The sequence below is a fragment of the Tachysurus vachellii genome, chromosome 1, assembly GCF_030014155.1.
Source record: "Tachysurus vachellii isolate PV-2020 chromosome 1, HZAU_Pvac_v1, whole genome shotgun sequence".
Taxonomy (NCBI): Eukaryota; Metazoa; Chordata; class Actinopteri; order Siluriformes; family Bagridae; genus Tachysurus; species Tachysurus vachellii.
In genome coordinates this window covers 28,516,110-28,535,416 of record NC_083460.1, presented here as the reverse complement: position 1 = coordinate 28,535,416, position 19,307 = coordinate 28,516,110, and the positions used below count along the sequence as shown (strand labels likewise).

The window sequence follows — 19,307 nt, the reverse complement described above, 5'->3', positions numbered from 1 at the left end:
TATCCAGTAAAAAGAGCCTTGGTGAGTTCAGACACTGATGTTAGGTGATGAGGCCTGGGGTGCAGTCAGTGTTTCAGTTCATTCTACAAGTATTATATGGGGTTGAGGTCAGGGCTCTGTGCAGGTCATGAGATGTTTTCATGAAGCTTGCTTTGTGCACAGGGGCATTGTCATATTAGAACCTAGGGCCCATTATTTCCACTAAAAGGGAAATAGCACAGCATACATCAGTAACACACCCTATTAAACTGTATGTTTCTGACTTTGCCAGTCTGGGGACAGGTCACATATGGGTGTAATGGTAAGGTGTCCAAAAACATTTGGTCATATAGTATACATGTAGGTTTTATACCATTTTACACACAGTGTACCTACTGTGTCACTTTCTCTGTAACGTTTGTTTTATGAGACTTGAAATGTACAGAATGTGCTAAAAACAGTATACTTGCAGTTGATTAAAAAAAGAAAACGTACATATGTATGCTGTTACTGTATGTGGGGAAATAAGAAGTCTGTCATTTAAATCACAGAGTAAATAAACTAAACAAAAAATGTTAACTGTACAGATAAATCTCTTTGTATTTACTCTATTTACATAGTTCTAGTAGACAGAAATTGTCTAATTGAGTGCGTATTAAATGAAAGCTTCTTAACTTTTTTATGACTAATAACAGTTTAAAGCAATAAACATAATTTTTCTTCAAATTGTATCCAAAACAATAAAACAGAGTAATAAAAGGAGTTAGTTTCTTCAGCTGTTCCTTCATTATCACATATAAGAAAAATGGTCAAACAGTTCATGTTAAAAATAAATAAATAAATAAATAAAGCTTGTATCTGTCTTTTCCTCCCACCCCTTTTCATTTACAACTGCCTCCAAGCTGTTTACGAATCTTTTGGTTTCTTAGAGAAGTATTGATTACATACAAGGCACAAAATATTTGATGACGGATATTAAAAAGGATGGGTTAGTGACCTACAGTATGTGGTATGTTGATCAATAGAAATGGACCATCATGTGTGCACAGCAGTGTATATGTATTCTTTTGTCTAACATGTTTTGCAATTGTACATTAAAAAACAATTTCTTCCTAATATTTACTGGCTTTCCATTTATTTTTCTACATTTTTGACCTGACAATCACTGAAAAACGAGAGCGCAGGGTAATTGAAATGAATGGGTAAAACCACTACTGTTATATTTACTTCTGATGCAATAAATACTTGTAACATGGTAATTACACTTCAATTGGACTACTTACAGCTGTCACTGCTACTGAAAATAACTGCAATCAAGCCATCTTCTATTGTGTCAAACAGTGGCAAGAGAGAATCAAGAAAACGTGGTGAATGTTGAATTTAAGTGAGAGTTCAGTGCTTAAATAAATAAACAAACAAACAAACAAATAAATAAAGAAGTAAAGAAATAAACAAAGCACCCTTTTTTTTAAAGCTAAGGGGCTTAGCTCAAACCTGCTCGAACATGACAATACAGCTATGCAAAACGTAAGGTTCATAAAGACACGGTCTCTCTGGGTTAGTGTTTCAGAGAATTCAAGTGACTTGCACAGAGTCCTGAACTTAACCCCAATAAACAGCTTTAAGATGAATTGGAACGATGACTGCATGCTAGGCATTGTCATTTAACAACAGTGCTTGAGTTTACTAATTTTATGACCGCATGTCTACAAATCCCTTCAGCCATGTTCCAAAATCTAGTGTAAAGACAGAAGTATGGAGAAGAAACAGAGGACTAACTCCATATTAATGTATAAATCCATTGTTGTGGAACTTGATGCTCAATATGCACATATGGATGTTATAAGCAGGTGTCCACAGACTTTTGGCAGTATAGTGAATATATATCTCTTTCAAACTGTTTCAGTTCTAACCTCTGGAAAACAAGGTATTGTATTATTTCTTCAGTTTCTTGTCACTACAGGAAACCAACAAAACAAGTTTTAAATATAAATGATGTTCAAAAGGACTTGCTGAAATGATGAATAATGCTTCTGGTGGCTTTATGTAACATTTTATGTAAATTTAGCATAGGCATAACCTACACACAGTACAAGTTCAACTGGCGTCGACATACATGTGAGACAATTGTTTATAATAAAGGTGAAATAAAGAACTTAGTTATTCTGCACATATACAATTTTGCATTCTGGTGTGTGTTGGATCACAGAATGTAAACATGGCCAGTTTCTTTCTTTCAGTTCATAATAACTCTATTTGTGACTTTAGAAACTGAGCCATAGAGCTTGCGGTGCCTCGTAAAATTACTGAGCAATTCGTGCCAAAATGGTTCCCAATGGAATAGGTACATGTGTAATTTTATACTGCTGAAGGCTATAGTATTTTGTATAGTAGCAAAGAGTGTAATTCTGTAATGTGTAATGCCATCTCTGAGACAAATGTTAAACCAATTGATTTTAATCAATACAAGGTTAAAGAAATGAACTCACCTTTGGTCCACAGATAGAATAGAGAATGTGACAAACCACTGTCCAAGCAATTTAATTTGAGATGCTCAAAGCATTCGAAATAGGCATACAGACAACAACATAGATTAAATTTAAGAGTAAGGTCAATAGATGTAGCATGGGATGAAATCTAATTACATAAATGCAAAGAGTGCAATGAAGAAAAGGCAACAGGAAAGTACAAGTTAATGAAAGGTTTTTAATAATAGCCCTCTTCTTTACTACTGAATTTCGTACTAGATGATCAGATCGGCTTGTTTCTATTGGCTTCACATTTGACCTACAGGATCCTGATTGATAGGAATTAATCAAAGAATGACAAAGGATCTTATCAGCAGCTCCTTGGAGACCAACATTTCCCAGTTGCTCAATTAGACCAATATATGTTGATCCGATTTTGCAAAAAGGCAATTACCTTGAGGCATAATGGCTAGCAGGCAGAATGAACGAATGCTTTTTATGGAATAAACAGACACAAGGCAAATTGAACTACAGCAGGTGCATCTGTTTTCCAATACCAAACATTATAATGAGAAGCAGCATGCTTTACTGAAGCTATTCATCTTTAGTGAGGGCTTTATCCAAGTCAGGGTTGTGCTGGATCTGTTTGCCTGTCCTCCGAACACTGGATGCATGGCAGGAATACACCATAGAGGGAATGCCAGTTCAATACCTGGCACCATCTAGGGGCAATTTTTCATAACCAGTACATCTACTGGAATGTTTTAAGGAAATACGAGGAAACCATAGAACCTATACATGAACATCAGTACTCACAGACAGTAACCTATAGTAAGCTTTGGGTCAAATTTGGTAGACTAAAGTTTAAAAGGTTTTTTTATTTTTATTTATTTTTTTACATAATGGTGTTCTATACACACACACACATATATATATATATATATATATATACGTATATACACACATATATAGTGGATTGTAATAACATGCCTTCAGGACTAGGACATGCAGTGTTTCTAATTTATCTGTGAAAACACCACAGCATTGTAACACTGGTCACGAGTATAACAACATATGCAACAGAACACAACAAATAGACAGGGTTGAACACAAATGTGTGTGAAGCTTTAGATCAGTACAAATCTAAAATGTACAAACGGACAAAAGAGCTGGAGTGTCAGGGTTAGCCATTAAGATGGCACATATTACAATTTGATTTCTAAGAATCTTGTAAATAGGCTATAGCCTGTTTGCTTGTATGCTCACTGTGAACAATGTTCTACACGCAGAGCGATTCTGCAGTGGTTTTGGGAAACATTTCTTGCACTCAGCTTTTTTCCAGCTTTCAGCCATGACCTTTGTTTGACACCTGTCTGTCTTGTTATGTCAAAGCTGTGTTAAAAGAAGTTGACTACATGTGGCTTGACCTGACAGGAACCCAGGCATTTTTGTTAGAAATTGTGAGTGTGTGTGTGTGTGTGTGTGTGTGTGTGTGTGTGTGTGTGTGTGTGTGTGTGTCAGTCCGTCTCCAGCCTTATTCTAAAAATCCATCTAAAAATATTAAAAACATGTTTTTTAAAATATAAAAATTTGCATACCCTTAGGAAAAGCAAAGTAAAATGTATTTAAAACACATATTTGGTGGGTTATATTTCACTCTATTGTTTATATAAAAACATTTTATATTTCAACTGTTAAAATAGTGGATGTTAAGGAAAATTCAATGAGCAAAACTAATTAAAAAAAAAAAAAAAATGACTTTCTTTCTAAATATGATCCAAATTTTCTCTTATAACATTCTCTAATAACAGCCACACTCATATTATAACTGCCTCCAAGCTTTAATGTTGCTAATGTTGGTAATTACATTTTCACAGAATACAAAACCTTGAACACGTGCAGATTTATACCACTACCAAATCAGCCAATCACGCCACCACACCAAACGAGGCAACATTTTTCCTGTATTCACCTGTCCGTTGGAACCTATGGGTTATATGTGTAAGCTGATATGGTTCTCTGCTGTTGAAGCGCATTCACCTCAATGCTCACCGTGATTACAAAGGGCGATTAATTGATTTGATAGGCTGTTAATTTGAGCACTTAAGTGGGTCTGTTGCAGCAACTTCAAATGGGAGTGAAAACTGTGTGTACTGTATGCAATGCTACATTTTGTACATAAATCTCAATCCAGAGGGTTTCATTTTAGCTGAAAAAATACTGATTTTGAATGCTAGTAGCACCACTCACTGATAAACATTATTGATATGTCAACCAGAAGTAGAAAGATCACCTACTGATAGCTTTATAATACAAAAACTGCAGACTTGCAGCAATAAAATCATTGTATGTGTGAACGTAGCATTAGTGTATAGAGTAAAACTTAGCCGGTGCTGATTTATTATGCAGTTATTCATCTTAAAGCCTTTTATTCAGTATGTATAATGAATACATTGAACTTTAGTGTAGTTATAAGAGTGAGAAATATAAGTCAGGAGTTTAATGGGTTCATTATTTTATGTCTTTGTGTTTGAGAGTAGTTACATCTAAATTTTATTTATTTATTTTTTTTTTATAATTAATTGTTTTAAAAAAATCCAGGTTTGCCCTCTAGTAGAAAGGAAATGGTGCATTCTATACAAATGATCATAAATTTTTATGATTTTGTTATTTCTCTGATGTACCAACATGTAAACATACTTCAAATGATCTCTATAGTCATTCTAATGGTTCAGTGCTTAAATGAAACATTTAAACACATTCATGCGTTCCTTTCTCTTTCTATCTCTTAGGCAGACACCTGTGTAAACAGATGTTTCACTGTCACGCCATTGGTGGACTTCCAGAAAATAACAGTCATTCGTGATTAGTCATGGACAATTAAGACATACGCGTGCAAAGTAAAGTAGAAGTAAAATTGGATTATGGTATTGTACTGACTAATCTTGCTGGGGTCAAAGTCATTTTTTATTGTCTCCGCAAACTCGAAAAAAGAAAAACTATTGTAAAAGTCAAGAGAGTCAATAATTCTCTTCGATAAAAGTAATAAAAGCACAACTTTGGAAGGTTAGAAAAGTCTACGGTTTAAAGATGCAGAAAGAGAAGAGAGAAGGAAGAAAAGGTGTGCTGAGGAAAGCCAACACTAATTTAATATGAAGGTCAAGAGGGGGAAGAGATAACTTCATGATGTTGAAAACATTATATTGTTATCTCCATGCTGTATTCTGTTTCCTCCCCATTATCTTGCATCTGAGAACACGGTTAAATAAAGTGCTAAGTTCCCAGATGACATTGCCTCTGGGCTTAGCTCGGTAGACAATTCTTATCTGCACCCAGCGTATCTGATTTCTGTATTGTTGGCCAGCGGAGAAAAGAGAAAAAAACAAAAAGCAGACAAGCCATAAAAAGAGGAAAGTGCAACTAGGAAGGGTACTGATGCTATTCATTAACATATATAGGGCTTTTGAATATGCAGTTTGGTATTTTTCACACAGATGTGTTTTGTATTAGTATACAAGGCTCTGTAAAGACTCAGCCTACTCAGATATAGTGTAGGTGTTAAACTGTGAGCATGAAATATATAAAATATAGAAAATTATGGGACTGAGCCTATGCTTATACTGATGGAGCATGTATGTGAATCTAATATTGTGTGCATGTGTTTGTGTGGCACAATACAAGGATTTCTAGCCCACGTATCATTTGCCAAGTTAATAATGCAAATGATTTAGAGTCTAGATCTAGTGATCTTTTATTAAAAGTTTTTTCTATGCTTTCTAACTTGCACCGCCTCACACACACACGCACACGCACACACACAATCAAACTAAAATGTAAATTACAAAATAGAAAAATGGAAAATACTTACATGATGGAAGTTAAGTGCTATTTTAAAAGCTATATGCTTATTATTAGTAGAATGGCTAAGCACATTCTTACTCAAGAACATTTACAAGAGAGAAAAAAAAAACTTTTTTCTCTTCCATTTTGACCATCAGAATAGTTGCTAAAAACCTCAAATGCCATGACTTTTTTTTTTTGCCTATTTTTATGTCTTTTTTTGCATCATGTTTTGCTGGATTTATTTGGACATTGATTCATACAGGATGTGTTTTTTTACCTCCCACATAAAAAAAAAATCTAGCTCTTAAAAATGCACCACCAGATCTAAAGTATAAAAAAATGTCTATTCATCCATCGATCCATTTTTCTATCCTACACAGGGTCACATTCGTAACATGCTATTAATGAGTAATCATACACTTAGTCATGAATATTTATAAAGGTGATAGAGTTTATAATGCATTAGTAAATTAACAGAATTCATTATAAGCACTGTGCTGAATGTGAATTAATAATAGATTTATAATGTCTTAAAAATTGTATTTATCAAGTCTAAGTAAAGTAACGTGTTTTAAAAAACAACCAATGACTTTTTCAATATTTTATTTCTCAGATTTTTACTTCTATTTTAAATTGGGTACGATTTTGCCTCAGTACTCATACTATTACTTATGTACAGTTTAGAATGAATATATGATGCTGATGAACAGATAAATGAGATATATTGGTAACATTTTTAATAACAGTACATGAAACATACTAACTTACATATGAACTAATGATGAGTTAAGACATATACTAATCATGATCTAATGAAGGGCTATCTTTAACTACGTTATGAGTCTGATGGATTCATGTGTGAATAACAATCACAGTCATCTTACATCTTAGTACATGTCTCTTAGTTGTAGGGGTAAACTAAATCAAATACACTCTAAGACTAAATGACTAGAAAATAATTAAATAGAGCACTGAGTTTAAATGTTAACAGATAATAGCACCTGCTAAATGAATTAAAGGTACTGTATTTATTTCAACCTTGTGTGTATAGACCATAGCCAAGCCACCCAGATCATGTATTAGTATTACATTGGGATTTAAAGAAAAATAGAAAAATATTACATAGGGATTTAAAGAAAAAATAATGGGATGAAATAATTAGTGTTTATTATTAGTTATTTTCCACATTTGTTAAGGATTTAGTTTGGGATAAGTACCTGCTTTAAATCATCATTAGTTCATATTCAAGTAAATATTACTTCAGCTATTAGTCCATGATTATTCATGTACTGTTATTATGATGAGTTACAGATGAATAAATAACAATGACTAAACATCCTCTCAGCTGCTTTTATGCCTTTTTGTGCTAGTTTATCATTTTGGCACTGCTTATATAAATCATTTCTTCCTGTAATATTTACTAAAAGCTAGCTGAGCCATCATGGTATAATTCACTCTGCATTTCTCTGGGTTTTCTGAATGGCTTGTTTAGTTTCGAGAGGAACTGCCTCATGTCACAGCTCATCCTTGGCATGCAACAGATCTATTCCAAAGGTCGATTAAGATTTGAAGAGGCTCATTGCTTAAAATAGCTCTTCCCCTGTAGGGCTAACAGCTAGGTGGATATGGAGAAAATATTTGTGTTTAATAAAAAATAAAAAGTGTTTTGTGTTATACGTCAGTGTTTAGAGTGAGCCACTGATAATTAATACATACTTTAGGAATAATTTAAAAAGGTGCATAGAACATGCAGAGTAGAAACATTTCATAGTGTTTACGAAAACCACTTTTCGTAATTTCCAAAACCAATACAACCAGTGAATTAATAGTATTGACACAAATAGGAAATACTCTTGGAACTTCTTGAATCAAAGCTAAACTAGATTAAACTGTGTATTGTCTTATTAGAGTGATGCAGAGATTTGTATGCATGCTACAGTATTAATGAATTAATACAGAGATTACACACCAATATTCAGTGTGTAACTACAGACTACTAGAAAGTTTTAGAAACTTCTACTCAGGAAAAATTCTAGAAACTTCAGGGCCATAAATGCCACATAGGTAATTTGCATAATCTGAATTGGAAGCCTTGAAAACTGACTTACTGTAATCACCCCTGTAAACGGAACCGATTTCCTGTGTAAATACTGATGTATTAAGTTTTGAACATAATCACAAACTCAACCTGAATATGGCCAGTTGTGTGCAAGAAAAAAGAACAAAACGTCATCTCCAGGCTTCAATACCATATGCAGTAGCCAATTGTAGACACATTGATCATGGCTTTCAGGGGAAAAAAGGAGCGTTGTACTTATCAAATTCTCAGGCACCTCTGAAGAAAGTAAATACTTCGTTTGTAATGATCATGGTTAATAAATCTGGCATAAGTTTAATCATCTTAAATTTGTTAGATGATGTACAAAATGATCATGAGAAAAGGGTCTGGTATCATTATATCAAGCACTGTGCGGTGTAATTTTCAATCAGGTCCAAGTGCAAGTATTCGGAAGGTGATGCAATATTTGGTAAGTTTTGTACACCACCACAATGGATTTGAAATGAAGCAATCAAGATGGTATTGAAGTGTGGACTTTCAGCTTTAATTCAAAGGGTTACACGTTAGGAATTACAGCCTTTATTTACACAGTACTTCCAAAAGTGATTGGACAAACTAACAGTTATAATATTAAAGATTATTTGTAATACACAGATGCAAATCTTTGCATCCAACGACGACCTGAAGTCTGAATATCATTTACTGTATCTACTCTATCTTTCATAACCTTTCATATACCTTAAGACAGTTGAGTAAAAAAAAAAAAAAAGAAAAAAAAAAAGAATATTCACGTGTAGAACTGTTGGCTCAATGATCAGTAATAAGACGGGATACCTGGATTCCTCAGAAGAAAGTTCTCATCCTCTTATATTTAAATAATGGCCTGTACGGTCAGGACTTTTTTGTTCATCTCTGTTTGTCGATATTGCAGAAAGAGTTTCTTTCTAGATAACCCCTGCCCTTTACTGTATGCAGACATTGGCTCTGCAAAGGGCAGAGGGCCATACCACTGGATGTCATCATGAGTGAGCAGATACTTTTTTCATTCTCAAAGCTTTTTGAGAACTTTGACATTTGACATGAAAGATAAAGATTGTTATTTTTCAACCAGCAAGTCGTGAGAAAAGTTCCAGAATACCAAATGAGTGTGTATAAAGATTGCAAGGTGACAAAAGTGACACTTGATCGGTATCTTTGAAGTATGTCTCATGCGGTCTGAGACGGTCACGTCCTTTTCTGTGGTGGTAACACTGAGCTGAAAGTCCAGGTCTACTTATTAGATGGTCACCGTAACACTTGGATATTAATATCGATTCCAAGCTAAATAATATAGATTTTATTACAGTGCTATTGAGTGACTGAAGCATAGATATCATTATATTAGAGCATAGCCTTGAGAGACTGGCTACAACCAAACTCAGCAGCCTGCTGCAGGGAACAGAGCTGTAACAATATGAAATACTCTTATGATTTAAAACAAAAGAGCACAGCAATGGGAGGCACACAGGACTTTTTCTTCCTGCATGCTCTTTCTTTCATTGTGCACATTTCTCCCATAGCTGCCACTGTTGGCTGTCGTGAATGTGCCATTATTGAAATGAGTGTCATACAGTAATAGCTTTGTTCTGTCTGGAGAATGAGACATGTTGACACCCGTATTGTGTTGTTACTCAATTCCCATGGAGTTCCCTTACTGAAAGGGTGCAAGGCTATAGAATATCTTAAAGGTGGGTGCAATATTCCACCCAAAAACACTAACCAAAGAACTATTTACTAAAAAGCATTCGATCATAATGTCAGGTAGTTTATGGAATACAATTTCACACACTATGCTTGAAACATGAAGTTTTACATCTAAAGAAAGGCTTTTTATCTCCCCATGTAGAACGCCACAGGGCATGGAGCATTTAATCTATTTTGTGTCATAGGTAAGAAACTACTATTCCAGTACATATTTAAAGGATGTGTTATCTATTGAATCTGCGCATATTCGTAAATCTCAGGAAAAAAATATTCTTGTTGCTGGAGTAGAACACTAAAGTAGTGCACACCTTTTTTTATTTTCTAGGAAAAATGCACCAAATGTACCTTTCAAGATGTACTCTAAACAGCCTTATTACATCCACATTACTAAGAAAAATACATATAAAAGGTACTTAAGATGTGCCATTAGAGGATCATTTCAGCAACAAGAAAAGGCACAGCATTTATTTTTTTTCCTTGAGAGTTATAGTTAATCTTTATGTCTCTAAAACAAAAAGCCATTATTATATTAGCGATGTAACTAAACACAAAGCCATTATTCAGATTGAACAGATAATGTGTTCTAAATAGATATAAATACCTTAATGTATAATTTTATTTGTTTAATTTATTCATTCATCGTTTCATTTACTTATTTATGTAAAAAGCTGTGCAGAAAGGTTTCCAGGGCATCTGGCTGAGACTAGAGGTATACATCAGGATTTATGAAAGCATGTTTCTGTGACATATGTGAAAACAGACTTATTTCTTTTGCAATTGTGACTTACTGTGACTTTGTGTTTCTGCATATTAGGCTTATCTCCTATCACTAATAAAGCCACACCAACACTGCGTCATCCAATATCAAAAAGGATCGTTTAGATAGGTTATATTGCTTGTTTACACTCTGCTGAGTTTTATGTTTTACTGTGGTTAGATTATTGTAAAATGAAAGCAGTAATTCACATCTGTGTGATATTAATAAGTAATTGCGAGATAAAAAGTGATTTCACAATTGGTAAAACATTAACTTTCATTTGCAAGATATAAAAGTCGCAATTGTGCGATATTAGATTGCAAATTGAGAGATTAAAAAAGCAAAGATCTGCATAATATTTTCTCATACCTGGCAGAAATATGTTTCCACAGGGATCCTGTTCATGCAGATGCAAGCAAGCTGTCAGAAACGAAACTCGAATACAGACAACGTTCATTAACGTGACTGTGCAGTGGTTCTTAACGGCCTGTTCTGGATCATGGTGACTTAAATTAAGCTACTAGTTTGTTTTTGTTAGGAACAAAAATAAAATAACACAGCGGGCAGGATTAAACACTCGAGTGAGGTATCTTCAGTGGAACTGTCAGAGACAGAATTCACAGACCATGCTGAGAGTGCTGGAAATTCATGCTCATGTTTTTTCCAGTGTTACAAATACTGTATACAAACCTTCAAAGGCCATCACAACCTTTAGGCTTAAATCAGAACACATGTACACGTACGAATATTTGGTACTACGACAGATAACAAGGTACCGATAATGGTGTTTTGTTGTGTCCCTATTGCTAAACATGAGTAAAGGCACTACAAATTGCAATGCCCTTTTCTTGGTCTTCAGGCTGATCAATACTTGGTAAAAGTCACAATCAATTCCATTAGCATCCTGCTAATAGAACTAACTTACTCTATTAATGTTACACATGAACTATTTTAGCTTAAGAAACTAAATGAGAGTTTTGGAACGATTGCAACCCTCAGATAATTATTCTTAAATGCTGTATTTAGCCAGTTGTCTCTCCTATTGCGACTCTGATTGGCACCCTACCAGCAAGGTTAATACGGCTTGAGTTGATGATTAGTAGGAAAGTGTCTATATAAATTGAATTTGGCACAGGCTCAGAACACATTACCAGACTCACCAGGATTAGACAATCTTCTCTCAAGAGAGACTTTAAGAAAATGAGTCACAATAGCCCGCTATGTTAACCAGGGATGGTACTTTACACTCTGGCTGCTGGAATCCATAAGACATGCAACATGTTTTGAATTTTCAAATCAGAAGGTTCTTTTCTATAGCAACTAGGATAAAAAACATATAAGAAGTAATAGAAATGATATGTTTATGCTAATGGACTGTTAAGCACCCCTTTAGGCATCTCTTTCCAGCTCGGGCAAGATTAGATTCATAAATTAGAACATAAATGAAAAGGTATTTTTAATGTGCACGCAAAACCACTATGTTGGTTTTATTTTGAAAAACATGCCGTTTTTTTTTTTATTTGCGTAAGGCCGCTCATGCGTGGCTAAACAGTTGTTATTGTTTTTGTTTTTAGTGTTTATTTTTTTTAGTTGTATATTTTATATACCATAATTACATATATTAGAATACATATAAACAGAGTATCTTTTTTCTTCTGATTACTAGTAACAGCTAATCAAAATATTACATTTAGTTCTTTTAACAATAGGAGAAAATTTATATTTATTAGAATTAAGTTCAAGTTAAGATGTTAAGGTAAACAGATCCAAATGTGAGGAAAAATCAAGGTTGGGGACAGGCACAGGTCAAGAGATGAGCATGTACCCATATGAGGGCTAGGCAAGATGCAGAAAGCAACGAAGAAAGGTCTTAAAATGCAATCAAACACAGTAACAAGGCTTGGTATCGACTGTGATAAACAACTCAGAGCAATTGCTTCACAGAGAAAAGCGTGACTGAGAGATCTTTTAAACTGTGGTGAGAGTGTGAGTGGCATGAGGAAGTGCCTGTGTGTCATAGGGAATGAAGTCTATGTTTGTTGGTCACAGCATACCTTTGTAGTAGGATTTTGTTGGTTCGGGGGACATGACAGATGGCAGTTTTTTACAGTACATTTTTCAGAAATATCCAAATGATTTGATAATAAAATTTCGCTCTTCAATTCATAGTCTGAAAATGCACTATGGAGTCTTGGATTTCCTTTTAAAAATATGCCTAGTGAAATTGTTGATAATTTGTTGTCTGGATTCTTCTCAATATTTTTATTTAAATTTATTGAGATAAAATGGTAGAATATAGCTGCCCTGTACTGTACATGCTTGTGTCTCACACAAACAAGTGTACATTCCTAGTGTGGGATTACTACTAATATTCTACTGATACTACTAATATTCGAAGTGAATGTGAAATAACATGACAACATATACAGTATATACAGTATAAGTTTTATATATATGCTTATATAACAAAATTTCAATTAAAACAGAGGAAGTTGCATGTTTATTGTATTGACTAGGAAATGAATACAGAAAATATCTTTAAGGAATTATAAAATGATTTATATTTTAATTAATTCTATAATTTATTTGTTATTTGTTCTGTTTTGCTCTGTTTTGTTCTGTTTCCTTTTTTCTCCATACATACCCTCCAACTGAATTTGTGTTGTAAAAACATTGAAACTTTATATGATTTATTTGGGTTCATAGCACAAGTAAATAAGTCAGTGTATTTACTGTATGCACATCAAACAGGAATGTGTCTCTTAACTGGAGTGCAAAATTACATTTCTAAACAATTTTGAAGCAACTGTAATGAACGCGGACGCAGGATAAAAGGGACCCAGATGCAGGATAGACAAAACACAAACGGGGTTTAATAACCAAAAGACACAAAACATAACACAAGCTAACAACAAGACAAAACAACAGTAGATCCCGCGCTGCACCAGGCAACGCGGCTTAACTAAATATTACTAACAATCAAGACACGTGAGGGACAGGTGTGCAGACAGGGAGGAGCAGACGAAGGCAGGGCAGACATGTGACAGAACGTAAACAACAGGCACATGGCCAGAGTCCAGGCTGAGTCCTGACAGCAACATTAAATTATTTAAAAAGATTATAAACCAGCATAATAATAAAGAATGATCATGTCCTCACGTTAAATTAAAAACACGGCTTAAGTATGGGTTTAAGGTAATGGAAAGAAAGAAAGAAAGAACGAAAGAAAGAAAGAAAGAAAGAAAGAAAGAAAGAAAGAAAGAAAGAAAGAAAGAAAAGGAAAAAAGTAAACCCAGGAGCCAGTTACTGTATATATATATTTTATATTTTATATATATTTTATATATATTTTTTTTTATTTTTATATATATAAGACAAGACAATAGTCTGTTCACACATTTAGTCTAATATCCTTCAGCTTGATTCCTAAGATACTGCATACTGCATGAAATAATTTTCATCACATTATGTGCCATTATATCTTGTAGTTTCTTTTTCCAACCATATTTTTAAAAACATACTTTTTGACAAAATCAGATTTTTTGAATACTGTGCACCGTCATGCATTAATGACATTTCACATGTTCATTCCTATTCCAAAGAAGTATATTACATAGGAACGTCCAACAATGTTGCTCATTGTTAAGTATGCCTTCAAGTTTGTATTGCCTTCATTTTCTTTTTAATTTTCACTTTCTTGAGAGTATAGTCATATACTCACATATAGTCAGAAAATTTGCATCTGTGTGTATGTATTTATATATATATATATATATATATATATATATATATATATATATATATATATATATATATATATGTGTGTGTAATTGTTTTTCCAAAATTGATTGCATTTTATGTTTATGAAGTATGTAAATGTATACCTATGTAATGTATACCTATTTCGTTCCACAAAGGATTGTTGCATAAATAAGTCATTTTTGGATAGGACTGTCCATAGCATGCAGGGTTGTTAATATGTTTCCATGAAGCCCTACACTGCACACTATTAGCCTGCGCAGTCTATTTTATGGTTGTTGCACACAACAGATAGAGTTTCTGTTCTGCAAAAGTTAAGCCTATCAATTCAAGAGATAAGGATTCCAGATAAGGATTCCTCTCAGGTAGAAAAGGAAAGCTTCCTAAATATTGCATACGTTATACCACAGCGCTTCTCTATTCTTGAATCTGGTTGGCAAGAAGGTGTTGAATAGTTTAATAATTGTAATAATAACGCTAACAGCAGCTCAGACAGATGTTCTAGAAATAGATGGAGGCTTCAGTGTCAGTGTTTTGTAACCGTCACTAGGTTTCCTCTAATAGGGAAGTCTTTCTGAATTTCTCTCTATTTAATTCAAGAGACAAATAAAAATGAGGCTAGTAAGCCAGAGCCTTAACTGTCTCATCACTTTCCCTTTTATTGTGTTGTCCTATGGCAATTTACTTATGTAAAGCGTTATTGTTATTATTGAAATGAACTTTGTTTAGTAACAGTTGGAGATTATTGTCCTGGAAGGATTAATGCATACTTAAATTAACATTGAATTTGGCAGACACCCTTAACCAGAGTTAATTACATTTTTATCTTATTTTATGCAACTGAGCAATTGATGGTTAAGGTCCTTGCTAAGGGGCCCAGCAGTGGCAGTTTGGTGGACCTGGGAATCGAACGCACAACCTTCCAATCAGTAGTCCAACACTGTAACCACTAAGCTACCACACCCCACATAACTAGCAAGTAATCATTTTGAGCAGATCTATTACTTCCTCTTATTTCTTTGCTGAACATTAAATTCTTCCACCTGCAATTTTAATGCTGCTCCTTTGACCCCTGAACACAAACAATCAAGCTTCGTCATGCAGAATTAATCATCGAGTTTCCTTGACGTCACAGCAGCTGAGTCTTGCCCTATATCCATACCAGAAGTCTGTCCCATCATTCTGCCATTAGGTTTAACAGCAGGGTTGGTCATTAGATAGGATGAACTGCACACCAAGGGCCCCATAACTGTCTCCTCCATGGGACAGGCTCATGGCTCAGAGACCCCAGCATGGCTGTGTGGAACAGAATACGCCATCAGGCTTGGGGCTGTTTTGGCTGCTTCATAGAATCCTCCCACTGTGAACTCCCCAGTCTGACCTTGAGATCCAGTATTTAAACGGCATGAGATGAAGAATGCTCACCAGGCCCACACTGTATCAATTACAACGCCCTAATTAAGAGAGAGTGTCTGCAGGAGATAAAGAATACCATTAGAGAAGCAAAAACAGTGGGAAACAAGCTTTTTTCTTCTTCTAGGGATTTTGGACTAATCCCATTTTGCTGGAACTGATTTTCACTCGTGTATTCTTTGAAGTGTAAATGTTAGGAAATAAATATGTATGCCAAAGAAACCCCTGCAGAAGAGGCTGTTTGTGAAGAAACAATAGAAAAGGAAATAAGAATAGAAATAGGACAGTATTTTGGTAAATTTGTCAATTAAATTGCAGCATCTGTGTTATTTTGGTTGGATACAAATTTGCCAGGATTCACTATCTAATCAAGACAAATGGCTATTCTAACACATTGGTAGATTTCCATTATACTGGCCCATGTCACATTAAATGTTTGCTCCAAACTTTGACACTTTTTGCCTCCTAACTGCAGATCTGAGGTGAGAAAAGCTGAAGCACACCAAAGCAGAACTGAAATGTCCTGAATTAGTTCTAATGAGGTTATTAGCATGTGCATTGAACCAGTTACGGGAAGATCTTCAAAGCCTTTTCCAATCTCCATCCAAGCATCTCAGACAGGATGGAGAGGCCCGAGCTTAATGTACGAGATGAGATTTAGCTCCGTCCTGAGACAAACAGTCTCATTTCACCAACACTCTCATTTTCTCTAGAGCCCTCCTTCGTGCTACATTGTGACTTATTCCCACAAGTGCCCATGATAGATTGTACCATTTCCGACAATAGAATGTGCCAATCTGTCTGCTTTGCTCAGAGAGTAAATAATGCAATTATCTTTGTAAATATTTCTATTTCCGCAAGCTACATTGGGAATTCAGGGTCGTCGAAGGCTCTCTTAGAGTAAACGATCAAAATATATTTGACATTTTGCCTTTTGTAGCCTTTGCCCATTGTTTTCTTTTTCTTACTTCTCCAAAAAGACCTGAGTGCTGCTGTTGGCACTGCTGCTTGAAAAATAAATGTGCCAAAATAAATAATGAATCAGCAATACCAAAATGACTTTTGCTGGTGTAAGACTCAGTTGAGTTTCAGTTGAGCAGAAATTGAAAGGCGAGTTATCTTTCTGACACAAATACACATGCTTTCCATAATCCCTGGCTCTAAAACAATGTCGAGCCACTTGAGGCTTGTCTGCATTTAATTTTAACTGTAGTACCTAGTAGCAAGCATCTGCACTGCTGGGGATAGACTGTGATGTTCTTTGGCTACAGGACTGTCTTTGTCAAAAGCTGGAATGTCCCACAGAGCCTGTCCTCAGACAAAAGCTGCATCTGTTTCATAGGGATGAATGGCCAGAATGCCCTTGAAGTATACTGCCACTACGCTTCTGTGGTTCAGGCGATGATTTTTGGGCTAATTAATTTTATTTTTTTTTGTTGGTTTCAAAACGTAGAGATATGAAGTCTGTATCAGGAATCCGTGCTCAAAAAATCTGCAACATGATGCAGTTGTCAACTCAGTGTTGACTTATACAAGATTTAGAACTTGAGGGTAGAGTTTGTATAAATATGGGTGGAGTTTGCATAGACATGTCTGTTACTTGCAATTCTTAGCTTGGAAACGTTTGCCCATTTTAGTTGCTCAAATTAGCTGACACTAGATTGATGATTAAGTTGACAACAACTTTATGTCATGTAATATGTCACAATGGAATTTGTTTTGATCTGAAGTTTATAGATCTCAGTTTATTTTGTGACTTTATGATGATATGTGCACAAATAAATGACAAAAAATAATTTCAAAATAATAAAATGTGCTGGATCAAATGCTATAAATGCTATTATAATTTGTTATAAAGTTAGAAGCCAAGTATGTATATTAAATCTAACCTTTTTAATGCCTGGATCTTGAATGCAGTGATGTTTTGTAAAACCTTTTCCATCATATCTGTACTTTTGGTGGATGTGATGCGCAGCTCCTCAGTTCGCTTAGCATGTAGACCAATGAGCAGTCCCAGGAAAAAGGCTCCTGCTCCAATTAGCACATACTTGACAATGCAGGTAAAACTTAGCTTGTGCACCTTGGGAACAGTTCCACTGTACTGCAAGACACAGTTGGGGTCCTCCTGTAACCGCTGGAACCGTCCGTGAGGAGACACTGATGGCTGGATAAACTCTGAATTCGTTTCAGCACTGGATAAGGTGCCCAAGGTCTGTGAGTCTGCACACTCTAGTCGGAAGTTGTCCAGCCCAGGCTCGTCAAGCTCCTTTTCCATCTCCCACTCCAGATCAATAGTAGCTAGCTGATCCTCACATTCCAGTTCCTGAGGGTGTGTGGAGATACCATGACTGGCAGGTGCTTTGGTGTATGCCATGTCCTCACCTACGTACACACACAAGCACACACATAACCAGACACATTAATATGATATTTACAATAAATATGACAAAAAAAGAGAGACATATAGAAAACACCTCATAAGAAGGGTGAATTAGATCAGCATTATTGTGTAAATTCAAGTTTTTCACTGCTTTTCGATATCCTGTGTCTTTCAGTGTTCTAACTAAACCAAGTGTTCTCGGGGGAGCCAGGAAGGGCACAGTGGTTCACTGCTGCTGCTAAAAAAGATCATTAATAGTGACGACTTCCTGGGATCAAATTCATAAAAAAAGGAGACTAGCGTCAAAGTACTCCATTAAATTTAACTATCCCTTTTAAAGTGATCACCATCAAACCCAAACCAGCCCAATCGATAATAACAAAATTGCAAAAGTGCCCAGAAATTTCACAGTGAACAAAGGCTATTACTCATTTTAAGTTCAGCTGCAAAGGAGACCAATGAATAAAAATTTGCTGCTTGAAAAGATCAGTGTAGGGCAAAATAGAAAACATACAAGGATTGGTTTTGTTCGAAAAACAAAACTTAAAGTAAAATGTTCCTTTGAGGTCTGGGGTAAAATGTAACCTGATAAAAGTGAAAAACATCAGTAATGCATATTACATTACATGCATCTCCAAAGTATTTTCTATGTTGTGGATTCTCATTTTAAACCATAAACCATTTCCTCAGTGCTGGACATTATGTATGTATTTTAAAATATGTATGTACTTTAAAAACAGCTAAAGTGTCCGTAAAACCTTGTGTGCATATTTCAGATAAATATTTTAACACTTTATTAAAGCTTCAACTGCATTTTCATTACTCTGTGAATCCATATCCTAAACCATCCATTAATCCAAATTATTAACCAGCACATTTTATCCTTCAACAAGGTTCATTCAATAA

General features: G+C 35.0%; 1 protein-coding gene across 1 annotated transcript in view; it reads right to left on the bottom strand.

Annotated features, from left to right (window-relative positions):
* Nucleotides 1–19,307, bottom strand: part of LOC132853607 (inactive N-acetylated-alpha-linked acidic dipeptidase-like protein 2) — a 222,321-nt gene that overhangs the window by 138,502 nt on the left and 64,512 nt on the right. Inside the window, exon 2 of the mRNA XM_060881485.1 lies at nt 17,911–18,403. Within this exon, the coding sequence (XP_060737468.1) occupies nt 17,911–18,395 (485 nt within the window). The 5' untranslated portion in view covers nt 18,396–18,403. The remainder of the gene's footprint in view (nt 1–17,910; nt 18,404–19,307) is intronic.